The sequence below is a fragment of the Balaenoptera acutorostrata genome, chromosome 14 (genome assembly GCF_949987535.1).
Source record: "Balaenoptera acutorostrata chromosome 14, mBalAcu1.1, whole genome shotgun sequence".
Classification (NCBI taxonomy): Eukaryota; Metazoa; Chordata; class Mammalia; order Artiodactyla; family Balaenopteridae; genus Balaenoptera; species Balaenoptera acutorostrata.
Genome location: NC_080077.1, coordinates 3,659,856 through 3,675,402, shown reverse-complemented (window position 1 = coordinate 3,675,402; position 15,547 = coordinate 3,659,856). Strand labels below are relative to the sequence as shown.

Sequence of the window (15,547 nt, the reverse complement as noted above, 5' to 3'; positions counted from 1 at the left end):
TAAAATTGACTGGTGACGGTTGCAAATGTCTGTGAATATACTAAACACCACTGATTTAAACACTTTAAATGGATTAATTGTATCATACAGGAATTATATCTCAATAAAACTGTTTCTTAAAGTATAATATTAATAATACAAGAACCGGTCAATAGTGTTTCTTGTACTCCTTGTACAAGCTCTATGTTGATCCATATTATATCTACATATTTTCATATTCTTCTTAATACTTTTCATTGCTTTACAAATTCCTTAAATTGTGTCACAACCAAAGAGTTATTTTTTTTTTTTACTGTGCAATCAATTATTCTCTTTTTTTGTCCAAATACAGCTGAACCTTGAACACGGCAGGGGTTGGGGCACCGACCCTCTACACAGTCAAAAACCCCTGTATCACTTACATCACCCTCCACATACGCGGTTCCTCCGTATCCACGGTTCCACATCTGCAAATTCCACAACTGCAGATCGTGTAGTACTATAGTATTTAGTCCTGACAAAAGTCCATGCATAAGTGGACCCATTCAAACCCATGCAGTTCAAGGGTCAACTGTAAAATCATCAATGTAATTAATTACAGAAAGAATGTGTGAAAGTAATAACCCCTAATGTTACCCTCAGTAAACTGCCTGTTTCTTCTACAAGACACTGAGCATATCACACTCCATACCTGGCCTGCCATGGTATCAAAGAGAAATTGATCAGTGCACATCAGAAACCTGGAGACGAAAAAACCCTTGTTGCACAGGATTACTATATTTTGAGAAAGACCAGGAAAGAAAGGAGAAAGAACATTTATCAAAACAGACAACAGGGCATGAACGGCACCAAGCAAGCCAGCCTGGCACCCAGGGGTACACATGCACAGCACTTCGACTACTAGAAGCCACTTCCTCAGTGGAGTCTCTCCAGAGCACTAAAGCAGCAACGTTACGTGTGGCGGAAAAAAATTCTATTTCATATGGCTTTCAGCCACAGTTGCCTGTGAGTCTTCTAGAAGAGAGAAATAATTAAGACTAAAACTAAGTAGAATGAACCTCAAGATCAGGAAGAAGCCACTGGAACTTCCTAGTATAACCTATATGCAGAAGGTATTCTGAAGAAATCATAAAAAGAAACTAAATGTTTTTCCAAATTAGCTCTCCACTAAATAATCAAAAACTCTGAGGTATTTTTCAAAACACTATTCAAAACCCCTCCAAAATTAACAGAAGTGACAAATAAATCAAGGCGACGCCTCCAGATCACTAAGCACCACCCTTTCATCATATTTAAAACAGCATGTATGTCTCCTACATTAAAATGTTCCACCACATATTAGGACATGAATCTGAGGATTAAATAAAATCATTTTCCAAACAGAAGGCAACCTACCATTATGTGTTCAAGTAGAGAATCTATTGCAACTATGTTATCAAAATACGTTCTGAAAAAAAGGAAGATAAAACCTTTAAGTAATGTTATTAGAACAAAGAACACGTTAAACTTTGAATACATTTCCCAATTTTGTCTACATTTAAATAAAAAACATAAAGGTATATGTTGTTTGATTTTTGTCCTTTTGTGGAAACAACCAATAATATTATTTTAAAGAGAGAAATGAAAGTTTATCATTGACTTTAGTATAAGGACTCTAATTCCGGAGGCTGCATTAAGTAATTATTTTATCAGTAAGTATTCAAGGTAGAGAGAAAGTTTGGAGCATTTAACTAAAACTATGAAGAAATAAAATTGGTTTCATCAAATTTAATATCTCATAAATAACTTTGATCTAAAATAAAAATATTTAAATTTGCTAAATCACATTAATATGCTAAAAATGTAAATTATCACTGAAAAACTCAAAAGTTAAAATGTACTTTAACTGTATTAAGAAAGCAAGGCAATTCATTTCAGAAGAGATATAAGAATACAAATAATGACAAGGGCCTGACAACTTTACACAAGTAAAATATATACCCATCATTTTGAACTGCAAGTAAATATTTTGGAGGCATATGGTACATACATTAAAATGTAGACCAGAGAAACAGATGAATCAACAGGCATGTGTTATAGGGAATATATAAAGAGATACGCTTAACATAGACTCGATTGGCAAGGTACTGCTTTCAGTTTAGTTTTGTGAGAATTTAGTAATGTATTCAGGATTAAGATAACTTATAGCAATAAACAGTGCCTTTTTTTTTAGAAGAGAAATCATCTGGCTTGAAGCTACTAATATGCTTAGTTACACCATCCACTGAGGAATATCCTGCAAGGAATAGGGTGAAGCAAATGGGTTTCCCACTGGGGAACAGATTTCAGGTGTCACATGAGGGTTTTAATTGGACTTTGGGAGACCTGCAAAGTATTCAAATACGTTAGTACGAGAACGTGCACAGCTTCCCTTCCTAGGTGTTTCTGAAGTAGTAATACCATGTGTCCCAGAGATACTGTTTAATTCCATCTCAAAGAAGATAGTTGGCCTAGGGTATCAAAAGAGCACTCCCTCACTCCCATACCTCTTTAATTTTATATTCCAAAGCACAAAGCAGCAACTTCAGAATCATTAGCGCTGAGGATTACAAGACTTGGTGATGAGTTAGTTATGAAGTGTGCCAGGGTGACGTGTGAGCGAGAACACAGTCAGAGTTGTGTTGGAGGCCTTGGAGGCACAGGTACATCACACCTTGAGTTAACTTATCAGAGGACGGGACCTGAAGTTACCATGTCCTGGGGCGTTTTAGATTTCAACAATTAAGCAGATGGGTCAGATAGATACGAGATCTTCCCTGTAGCAAGCAAACCCAATATGAACCTGAAATTTAATAAATATCTGTAATTGCTTCCACTGCCAGCCCAAGGGAGTTTTTCTAGGTCAAACTTCAGGGAAATGGAGCATTTTCTGGAGAATGATATCTGAGCTACTCTACATGGGATAATTAAAATGATAATATTAAGAGTCTGTTTTAATGTACTGACATTTGTTGAAAAGGCCAGAGAGGACTTTTTGGAAAATAATAAACTAGGACATTTCCTCTCCTTCTACTGCTGTCAGTTTTCTCCTATGAAAATAGAAATATCAATACTTAGTGCATCTCTCTATATAGTCTCTAACACCATCTAGTGAGTCTGCTTAGAAAATATATACCAACTTGCAAATTAAGATCATCACATATACATCTGCGATCCTTCACTTGTAAAGTGAACGTGGATGAGAATGTAACTCTAAGATCCAAAACAGGATCGACCATACTTACCAGACCACTTGCCTAATAAAGATTCGTCTTCTGTTACTGACTGCACTAGACAGTAATCTATCACTGTCAGAGCCTGCACTTAACCTAAACTGTTGATCAATAAGAGCTACCACATCCCTAGAAATGAACACTTACTTTGATACGTCGAGTAGAAAGTCATTCAATTCAGTCTGTTTGGCAAGACCTCTGCATACCTGCCATACAAAATAATGGCTATTAATTTTAAGGGAGTTCTGCTTATTTAAGAATAAAAATTCCAGAATACTATTTACCTTATTTATTTAAAAAGGCATAACACAATCACTACTTCAATGCTTTTAAAATTGTACTTGGTTGCATATCCTACCTACATTCAATACTGTCAGGTCCAGGAAGCCCTTGCTTCTCATACCATTATCCTAAAATATATATACATTTTCTCCCTATCAGACAGTTCCTCATCAACCTGAGTTTGCTGAAATGGACTTAAAGGAACAAAACGAGAAAAAGTGGAAGATACAAAATAGAATTCTATTGCTGCCATGTTCCTGAACTTAAAAAGTCTAGTTATCGGGGAAACTCCATGCAGTTTGTGATCTTTTAAATTAGATCACATTTTCAAGAGAATCAGGCATCTTAAATAACAATTAATGTTTAAGATTAATGTTTTCATATACCACTTAGTTTAGTGGATGTTTTAATTTAGGAAGTGGAGTCATAAAAATATCAGTGTTACTGCCAGGAGGAGGCCATTCCTGGGCTTTCAGTGGAAAACAAAAACCAGGATAGGGAACATAAATAATTTAACATTGTATGTAAATATATAAAAATAATTAATTGGAAAATATTGAAGGCAGGGAGTAAGTAAATATAAGCAAATAGATCAAACATTTTAGAAACAACAAAATACCTAATACCCAAAAACAAAGCCCTGGGTTACTCGTTAACCTCCATTCCGTTCCCCAGCGCTGCACTCCAAACACCCCTTCTCCTAGGAAGCCCCTGTGAAAACAGCCCAAAGACACACCTGAACCTGATGTATGGCTACTGAAGCCCAGGCAAGATTTGCTGTTGCAACCTAAAAAAAAAAAAAAAAAGAGTATGAAGCAAGTTTTTATCAGTCACACGCAGACATCCCAGCGAAGGACTCTAGCATAAACATATATGAACAATTTTGTAAGATCGTTGCATTTTTGAATATTTTGCCAAATGGGAATTGTCAAATATGTATAAAGTTTCTCTTTTATATTTCCCATTTCTTTATTACTGAGTTTAATGCTCTCTTGTTCCTCCTACTTTGGGTTACAAAGGAAGATAAATTGATTAAGAGAGCTGTCATCCAATGATTTTAACATAAAATAATTATTTTTCAGTTCCACCAAAATACTATTAAAAAGGCCTCTAATGACCACTTTAAAATGAGGAAGTATTTCCCAGACTTCGCTGACAAGAGCTCAAACTTCCAGCTATTCTATTTCTTTGATTTTTCATCCACCTAACAAATATTTACTGGGTGCCTACTAGGTACCAGGCGCTGTTTTAGATGCTGGAGATACAGCATCAACGACAGACCAGCTCACAGCTGCTGCGGGCAGAGGGAAGGGCAAGAAAGAAAATAAAGCGAAGCGCACGTTATACTGGCCGGTGACGGGGCTATAGCGGAACAGAGGCACGACAGAGGGACGGGAGCCGCTCACGTCCGTGTGCGGTGTCCTGCGAAGGCCGATCAGAGAGGGTGACCTTAGAGCACATTCCCGAAGGAGGCAGCTGGGGCTGCGTACAGGACAAGCGCAGCGCAAGCGGAGGGAGAACAGAGGCGCAGGCTGTGCGCAGAGGAGGGCCCAGCGTGGCTGCAGGGAGGGAAGGGGCTGGAGCAGTAGAAGACGGGTCATTTTGGTCAGTGCACACGGTGCGGGCCACGGAGGGACCTGGGCGAGCACCACGTCTGACAGATAGATCGTGTGCTGTTTGGTTTTAGTAGGATTGAGCCGTTCCGGTACAGGGAACAGTGAACGGAAATTATTGTTTCCCAAATGGATTTGATGCTGGAACTTCTATTCAGGACCTACTCTAGGAAGAGGACATTTTTAAGGGGTCAACTAGAATGTGAAAACTCTCCAAAGCCATCCTACTACTTCACTTGATTCACAATATGGTATTTTATTTTTATTGTTAAAATGGATCCTTACTAAAATAACTTACTATAAATTTCTATATTGCTATATTGAGTGAGTTTCCTCTCTAAACAACTGCAAAACAAAAAAAATGTTTTAAAAAATCGTTAGTATTAGTATCAAAATATTATTAAGCAAATTACGGTTTTAAATATTCACTCATTAAATATTCATCATATATTAACTGAAGAATATTAATAAGCACCTTTAGTGAACCAGGTACAACTAAAAGCCCTCACAGGCAGTGTCCAGGCCTCACCTCCTGATGACTCAGACAGAAGGCTTCTTTACCCCAGTGCCGGTACAGCTCAAGGATGCCAATCAAATCACCGATCGCTGTAACAATTGGCAAACAAAGAACAGACTGGATACGCGTCCCTGATTCCAGTCCGGTACCTCTTGGAAATCGTTCATCCTAAAAGAATAGCAGGGTAAAAGATATAAATTCAGTGAAAGTAATGGAATCATCAAGTTATGATTCTATCAGAAAATTCCTTATACTCGTCATCAGTAATAAGCAGTCCTTTTCAAAGGAAAACCAAATGATCATGGCCACTATAAACATTGCTTAAGAAAATGCTTATCTTTAGCAACGTGGAACTTATACCCAAATATGGATTTAATGTTTCTTTATCATTGTACAGTAGAATTTAATTAGTGAATGAATATACATAACTTCATGCAATGATAAAAGTAATTATGATGGTTAACATTTATTTATTCCTCACCTGGTATGTGCCAGAACTAAGGGATTTACAGGTATAACGTCACAAGTGAAAATTACTCCAAATGTAAATGCCATAGGAAGGAAATTACATGTATAAAATTTTTTCTCTTCTATTTTTAAGGTTAGAATAACACAAAAGCATATGTTAATGAAAGTCATTGTAACTGAACCTCAAAGGCCCATATTAGATATTCAAATCATCCAATAATTACCAATTACCTATCATAAGAAATGAATCGGTTCTTTTGACTTAATTTTCTAGCTTAGCAAAATCACTCAAAGGAACACAAGAAACTCAAATGAATTAATATCAAAACATCAATTCTATTTATTCAATTTCTGTGGTCTACAGGAAGCTTTTCATGAATAGACTGGTATAAATCTATACTTTGTAATTTACAGATATTTTGAACGCTTGCATATACATACAATAGAACATTTTCAAATGACAACTTATACAGTATCTACTTTTTACATTTACTTCTTAGAAATGAAATATGTTTGGCATATAACATTGTGGAAGTTTAAGGTATACAACATGTTGATACATTTATATATTGTAATATGGTTGCCACTGTAGCATTGTTAATACCTCTATCAAGCCACATGATTATCTTTTCTTTTTTGTGGTGAGAATAATTAAGATCTAGTCTTTTAGCAAGTTTGATGATTATAATACAATATTGTTGTCTATATACATTATACTGTGAAACATTTATTTTTAGCACTTTTTCTTTTCTTATTTTTGATAAAGTAACTAGTAACCTGATTTGTTCAAGGCTATACAGATAACTAGTGGCAAAAACAAAATTAATATCTAGATTTTGTGACTCCAATTTAGTACTTTTTCAGAGCAAATTCATGACACCTACATACTTGTTTGTATGCTTGTCAGTTTCAAAGTCTGAGCTCATGCAGTGACATTTCATCACAGTGTGCACATGCACTGTGGGAGACTGCTCTGAGGGCTCTGTTTTGTCCTGTTCTCTGTACCCATGGCCTTGGTCAGACCCTCCTACACTCAGTCTGGGCCTCCCATGGGATTTGCTTGGCTAACCTGAGGGCAGTGAATTTGATGTAAGCAGAGGCTTGAAAAGTCACTTGCATGTGTCCACTTCTTCTCTCTGACACCTGCCACCATCATAAGAACATGAGGCTAGCCTTACTGGAGGGGGTGGTGAGAGACACACAGAGGACGAAGGCCACCTAAGACTGGCCAGCTCCTAAGTGACGGCCAGTTGATCTCAGACACATAAGCAAGCCCAGTCAAAGATAGCCCAGATCAGCAGAATGGCCCAATCCAGAGACAGTGAGTGGTGGCTCTATGACCCCACTAAAATCTGGGGTGGTTTGTCACACAGCAATAGCTGACTCATTCATATATATCCTGCTAGGATATGAAACATAAAACAGTAATCATCTAGTCTATATGACTATGAGTATACATTTTTATGCTTAACTATACTGGCAAATGTTGAAAGAACAACTAAAATCTACATCTTGGGGGTACGTGAGATATAATTCTTGGAGTACAAAGAATTAGTTTACATACAAATGCATTTATTGATCTGTATCTTGCTTTAAAGCTTTTATAAAATGGCTTAAATTATAACATCAAGAGTATATGTTATCTTTCTTAATTAAATACTTCAGGTTACGAATGTCACAAAGGGTAAAAAGCCACTTACCCCAAGGATGTCTTCTACTAGCAACGTTTTTCTGGACTTGGCCACATAGGCAGAGGTGGTGGTGCCCTGGGCGATGGGCCCAGCAGGGATGAGCCTGGGTTTTCCTTCCTTGATTCCAGGTGGGGTAAACACACAAAGGCTCTAGGAAGAAGAAAGGAATATGTTTTATAGACTTAGGAAAGTCTTTGGCACAGGACGAAAAGATTACTTAACAATCGCGAGAAATCTGTGAGCCAAGGAAAAGTAGAGACATAAGATGAGGAAAGGTGCTTTGCAACGACCAAACTGAGCATCTGAGGTGAAATTCTCTTTCATATGTTCTACACACACAACACACAGGCTAGATACAGGACTCACACAAATGTCTAGGTGCAGAAAATCTCTTAAAATAGCCTCCGATTTTTATCCACAGAAAATAATAAAATGAAAAAAAAATGTAAGCTGTCCTTGGGCTCAAGAAACTATCACACAAGAAAGAGACACACTGCACCCCACCACCCTACAGACTTGCCACATGGCTCTGTAACTACAGGTCAATGTGATTTGGTTATATTTTTTCATTTTCATTAAAAATCTTTCTCAGAACATTATTTCTATTTTTAATACTCAACCACTCCATTCCTGAAACTGACCTGCCCATAAAATTACAGATTCAGAATACTACTGGTAAGATCTTTGCTCTTCTCTGCACACACACACCAAAAAAAAAAAAAAAGGACAAAGCTGGGTGTATCTTTCTGTCTCAAAAGACTAGGTGGGAGGGTAACATTTGAAATTATTTTAAAAGAAATGTTTTTTAAAATATGATCAGTTATTTTGACTAAACCAAATCATATTTAAAAATAAATTTCTACTAAATAAGAATTGCTCATCAAAACAAGTCATCTGGGCATGGGGAGAAATATTTTGACATAACTGCATTATGATTACCTACTCAATTTGAAAAATATTAAAGTTCTGGTAAATTCTCCCAACACTATACTTTTATCTTAAATTGGAGTGCTGTGACTTATGGATGATGCCCTTTTGAAGCAGTGAGTATTAGGCAATCCTCTGAAGCTAAAGATGTTCCTATTAATGCTTGCTAGCACTAAGCTAGGTCTAGGTGAAGACAATGAGTTGGATGTGGTTATTACTTTTTAGATAACGTGGTTTTCAAGCTTTGTAATGTTGACGAGCCCTTTCTTCAAGTAAAATCTTACAATCACAAGAGAGTGAACCCTATAAACTTGAGCTACTTCCATCACTGGGAGCAGAGAGGAGGAAAACAGCTTTGGCTCACCCCATCTGCTTTAAGTAAGTCATCATTATCTAAAGATGACAAGTTAAGTTCAAAATATTTTTATTCCTTAATATATCTACATTCGTTAGGATTGTGTTTAAGCAGTAATTTGTTATTATGCCTGTGAAAAATGTTTTTTGAATGCTTCTTTTAAAAAGGATTAAGCTTAAAATGTTTAAATACAAGTTACACACTTTAAAAAGATTTTTACAATTCAACTACACGTAAGATGATAAATGACAAATGCACTTTCTTTTTAAAGAGGCTAGAAATAAGTCACTGTTTTTATAGTTACTATAATGCACCAATATACATATGACACAAACGAAGTAAGACTTTCATTAGATTTACTATCTATGTGGCAATACAATTCAGTGTGTCACCCCTTCTTAAGATTGAGAGAAGAGTAGCGAAATGATCCAAGAACAGGAAGAGAGATGATTGCAAGAAAAAAATGTAAAGGACATGGTATATTTAGCCTGAATAAAAGTCAGAATTGACAATGATTTTTCCAAACTATGAGAAAGTTAATTGTAAGAAGGATGCTGAGTAATGTTTCTTTACTCAACCAGAGTCAGAACTGCAGGAAATGAACTTAAATTGACCTGAATCGTTTAGATAAGTCTTAAATAACTTCCCATGACAGCAATAGAAAGTAAACTCTAAAGCAAGCTCCCAACAGAAGGTTTGGATTTTTAAAAAAATAGTTGTTGACTTTGTTTGTTGTTTGAAGATATACAACAGATATCTGTTTTGGATGACTTTGCTATATGCCCTTTAAGCCTGGATTTAATAGTATCTTCATAATATCTTCATAATAATATCTTCATAATAATATCTTCATTTAGCTTCATAATTCAATATGACAAAATAGCTTACACATACACATTCCTAGGTTATTAGGTCATTTATTTAATATAAAACATTTATTGTCTCTGTGTAGGCTTTCTATATGATACACAGAAACAGACAAGCAAATACTGCACCTTGGGTATATGGAAAGCTATTTTACATACTAGATTTGCTGAAAATAAATGATTTAGAAATCTTTCAATTACTTGATTGAATGTGGAAAACTCCTTGTGGAAAATAATTATCAAAAAAATAAATAATTCTTTACAGTGGGAACTTCATACTTGTTTTACTAATTAGGTTATGATTTTTGTTCATACTTACCAAATAGAAATGTTTACAAATGAGAGCTGAGGGCAAGTGCTAACAAAATTTGGAATAAGTTGTCATATGAAGGCCAAAAGTTCAGATAGGAAGGGAAAATGAGGACCAATCTAGACAGACACCTGTTTTTTGATGTTTTTACAGCTTCAGTTTCTCTCCTCTGTGTACTTAGTAGTTTCCTACTCTTTTTGGGTGGCATTTTTTTTTTAACTCCATACGATTCACCGGTGCAACAGCTCCATCCATGACCTCCATTTCTGATTAAAGATCAATCACTGGTTTGAATTGTGTGTTCTGCAATAGCATATTCTGTATGATCTTTGTAGTGGAACAGGCTGATAGGCAGCTATTACTGCAAACAGACAATGTCGATAACGAACCTCCAAATTAGAGGCTAAATTTTACATGTATTCAGGAATGGAGAAAAATTTATTAAATATACCTTTATTTACTCCACAGAAATAATCGAACAGATAGTTGTGCATCGAATAGTCTTCTTTTTCCCACTGGCTGAACTGACACTTTCATCATATACTAAATCCCCAAGTACACTTGGGTCTGCTTCTGAACTCTCAATTCTGTACCACTTGGTTTATTTGCCTAGCACACTCTTTTAATTACCGTAAGTTTATAGTACATGTTGTGATCTGGCAAGGCGAGTCTTGCTTGGGTTCTTCATGTTCAAAATGATCATAATTTATAAGACATATTTTGCATTTTTCATTGGTGAAGGGCCTGCAATAATGCATTAACAACTGATGGGTGTAAATAAGTTCTAAAGAAACTTAAAAATGAAGTAAGGGCTTTATTTTTCAAAATCAATCATGATGAATTCTTAAAGACGTATTTAAAAAAATTTTAATACAATGCTTAAAGGTTACTTTCCATTTAAAGTTATTACAAAATATTGGCTATATTTCCCGTATTGTACAATACACCCTCGGAAGCCTATCTTACACCCAATGGTTTGTACCTCCCACTCCTCCATGCCAATCATTATGAATTTTGACATAAGAATTTGACTGGGATGTTCAGATTAATAAGATGAAAAAGATTATACTCACTATTTATTTTCATAGGTGGATGAATGAAAACTTTCATCAAACATCACTACATAACATTTTAAATGTATTAAGACTATTATGCATACATTTACAATCTATAACATCCAGTGTTGAAATGAGCCTCTAAAATTAATTTCTGCTTTAATGTTGTATGAATCTATGAAAACTTTTATTAACACAAACATTTTTTAGAGGCTAGAGATGAAAACTACACGAAAACTAAAAACAAGGAAAAGGTTCAAACTTTCAAACCTCAACCACCTCTACCCTTTCCAGAGAAGAGCATCACTGCATTCAGGGCGTGCACCTGCCCACTGATGCTCTGTGCCTTCATTCCCACCTGACAGCTCTGCAGGTGGCTAGACTGTTGTTAGGCCCTTCCCCTCCCAACACCAGCAAGGAGACTGGCCAAAGAGCTAGAAATCAATCCAGAGGCGAGGCCATGTAGTAGTAGGGGATGAATTAGCTCTTTCAATATTTCAAAGAAACTCATTATGAACTATCCAATATTTTTGTGATAACAGTACATTTTCATAAATATTTCTAAAGTTAAATAATTTAAACTAGAGAAGATTGGTAACGGTAGTCATAATGAATAAGTTGGCTCAATGAAGGAATAAAAAGCATTCAAATTAGTTAAAAAATCAAATTTTGAGAAATAGATTGGGTGGGAAAAGAACCAGAGAATAGACTATCACACATTATTTCTGAAAAACCAGGATTTTTTGATGAATTGGGAAACTCTGATTCATTGACATCAACTAAAGAGAGAAGTCTACTTCACTTGGTAAACAGTTGCTCTCATCTTTCTTTCCATGAACGATTCAAAGATCACTTGATTCATGAAACTTCACTTTCATGTTAAGGTCTCAACTCACAACCAGTTAAATTTTGGAAACACTTTTTAAGAAGAAAAAACATTATTTAGGCTTACCATTAAGTTATTTTTCTTATAGACACTAGATGGCACTGGAGAGTAGATGAACGTAGATCCGGGCAGAGGGCGTGAGCCAGGAACCCCAGGTACACCGGACCTTGAACCACATGCCTAACTTTGTTAGCATAATTCTTAGAAATAAACCTACTAAAGTCATTGTGCATTGAAAAAAGTCACACAGTTACTCTAAACTACTGGCTGTAAACTGGTTTCTAAGCTAATACACAAAAGCTATCTATGAACTTACTTTATGAATTACAAAGTTTTACGTATAATTAGAGATCACTAGGTTTCCAGCTTTCACAAACCCCAATTACAGGCAACACAAGAAAAACTATAGTAATGACATTATAAAACATGTTACATAGTAAGTGGAGTATGTGACTAGGTATGAAAGAGAAAACCTGTAGAAACATTAAAAGGTGAATTAAGCAAAATCTTAATCATGGAAAAATCCGTTTTGCCCAACAAACATTTCAAGAGCATCTTGTATATGTTATGTGTCAGACACTGGTATTGGTCAGAACACAAAAGGCTTCCTTTCCCAGCTCCAGATTTCTCACAAATTGCTTCCTCCTTTACTGTCCCTTCTTGTCTGTTAAGGGAAAGGCCTCCTAGGGCTCATCATCCAAGCTCTTTTCAGTGTCACCAACCCCAGCACCCCTGCCAGCCCCATCAAATGCAGGATCCCAGAGCACCTTGGTTCCTGTCTGTTCGCACGTAAGGTCCTGTGCTGTAATTAACTGCGGATTTCTTGATTTCTCCTACTGGTTGTACATTCTTTGAGGACGGGAATGATTTTTATTTATCTTTGTATGCTCAGCAATTTAGCACAGTTTTTGGTACATGGCAGGTGTCTGAAATGGTTTCTTAAATAACACGCATGATGTAACATTTAACCAATGGAGGTTAAATTCAGACTTAGAAAGTTTAAGACTCTTGTCAAAGTCCCAAAGTGGTGAATTGGAACTCACACAATCCAACTCCAGAATCAAAATTCTTTGGAAAACTCAGCTGCTAACTGAGAAGTTTGCCTTCTCTTCCCAAGCTCTGAGACAGTGTAGACAGCACAGAAATTCTCTCTCCTGAAGGGCTGTCCCCAGTGGAGTGTTAGCACAGAAGTACAGGAAACGATTCTGGTTCATCAATGTGCCCCACGGCTAGCAACTGCCTGAACGAGGCTGGTGCTCAAAAAACAGTGTTCAATAAATGTCCTACCAGCTTTTTAAAAAACATCATTTCAACACTGCTTTCCATTTCTTCCATTTACCGGTCTATTAGTTTTCTATCATCATTTGCATTAAATGGAGCAATTTATATTTCCCTCAAAAACTGTCCATTTTATCTAGATTTTCACATTTATTAATATAAGTATCCTCTCATAATTTGTCATTTTCACACTATTGTTTTACTATCTTTTAAATTATCTTCAAAATGAGTGTGATAATCATATTTTATGTTTTATTTTTAGTGCTTTAATACCACTTAGGTTGTTTTCTATCATCTCCTAAACTTTCTACGTTTTCTTTAAATTTTTCTTCTCTGATAATATGAATGTGGGTTTTAAATTCTACTAGTATAACTTTTGATGTATTTAAATATTACTTAAATTATATTTCTCAATGCATCAATTTCAGAAATTAAATTTTTTCTACTGATTCTCATTTACGAAAAAAGAAATTAATACTTTTATACATATAAGGATGTCATAGTCCCTGCCATGTCTGTCTTAATCCTTGGTATTTATTGATATAGACTAAAAATTTTATCTCAGTCCATTTGGGTTGCATTATTATAATTTTGTCACTAAAGTATATATATTTTGTTTTGAAAGTGAGTTATTAAGAAACACTTTCTAACTATGATTCAAAATCCAGAGACAGTTTTTAAAAACATTGGTAAATATCTATAATATGCTACCTTTCATGTACAAAGGAAGAAATATAAGAAAATATACATGTATCTGCTCATTGTTCAAAAAAATGTTTTATTTTATTTAATATGGTTAGCTTACATTTTAGAAGTATGTCAACATCTGTTGCAAGCAATATGGCAGATTAGATAATTTGACACTCCTGAAAAAAACAATTTTAAAATTATTTAAAAGCTGGATAAAGTATATTTCACAAATATTTTATAACGCATTGCTGGGCTGAGAAGAATGGAGGAATCCACAGAAATCTAAAAGGAAGTAGATAAAGGAACCCTGAGAGGTTAGCAAATCCCAAACTGTTTTTTTCTTGAGAGCATCAACTAAAGCCTAGATATAGAGTTGACGCTTGAACAACATGGGTTTGAACTGTGTAGATCCACTAATTTATTTCAATAAATGCCGTGGTAGTACTACACATCTGCGGCTGATTGAGTCTGCAGATGTGGACCCGTGGATACTGAGGGCCGACTGTAAAGTTATATGTGGATTTTCAACTGCATGCATGGGGCCAGGACCAGCAAAGGGCTATGGGCTCATCTTAGTTTGAAGGGTGAATATACTTACAGCTGCAAGGGGATTACTAGGAAACCAGATTATCTTGGATTTATTGCTGGAGGGAAAATAAAAATCTCCTCTGAAAAATAACAACTGCACATCATGTGGATTTGAGGCTTGAATCCATACCACTCAGTGGTCTGAAAAAAATCTCAACTAGATAATTTAATTAAAATAGTCCTGAATTGATACTGCCTTAGGTGATTGACAAAAACAAATACATATCCAATCTCTAGAAATACAACAGGAAAGGAACTTCAACAGCCTCAAGAATATCCATTTAAAAGGGCCAAAGGAATATGGTTTATGGTTAATAAATAAAAGGCATGAGCACATAAGTCATCATCGATGAAAGGCAGATGAAACAAAAGCCAAGAAACTAATTTCAGAAAGAATATGAAACAACACAAGAGAGGTATAGTTAGTATATTTCAAGAAATAAAAGATAAACTTGAAAATAGGTCCAGGGAACAAAAAAAAAAATGAAGGACTGAGACAAATCAAAAAACCACCAAAATGTAACTAATTATAGTCAATATATGGAGAGATAATATTTATCAACCTGAATTCTCCATCCAGCAAAAATATCTTTCAAGAAAGCAGGGAGGGCTTCCCTGGTGGCAGTGGTTGAGAATCTGCCTGCCAATGCAGGGGACACGGGTTCGAGCCCTGGTCTGGGAAGATCCCACATGCCGCGGAGCAGCTGGGCCCGTGAGCCACAGCTACTGAGCCTGCGCGTCTGGAGCTTGTGCTCCGCAACGAGAGGCCGCGATAGTGAGAGGCCCGCGCA

General features: G+C 35.9%; 1 protein-coding gene across 1 annotated transcript in view; it reads right to left on the bottom strand.

The window, feature by feature from the left end:
* Window positions 1–15,547, bottom strand: part of PDE10A (phosphodiesterase 10A) — a 298,539-nt gene that overhangs the window by 77,027 nt on the left and 205,965 nt on the right. Inside the window, 5 exon segments of the mRNA XM_057528096.1 lie at window positions 1,375–1,426; window positions 3,378–3,436; window positions 4,249–4,299; window positions 5,655–5,810; window positions 7,811–7,951. Of these exon segments, the coding sequence (XP_057384079.1) occupies window positions 1,375–1,426; window positions 3,378–3,436; window positions 4,249–4,299; window positions 5,655–5,810; window positions 7,811–7,951 (459 nt within the window).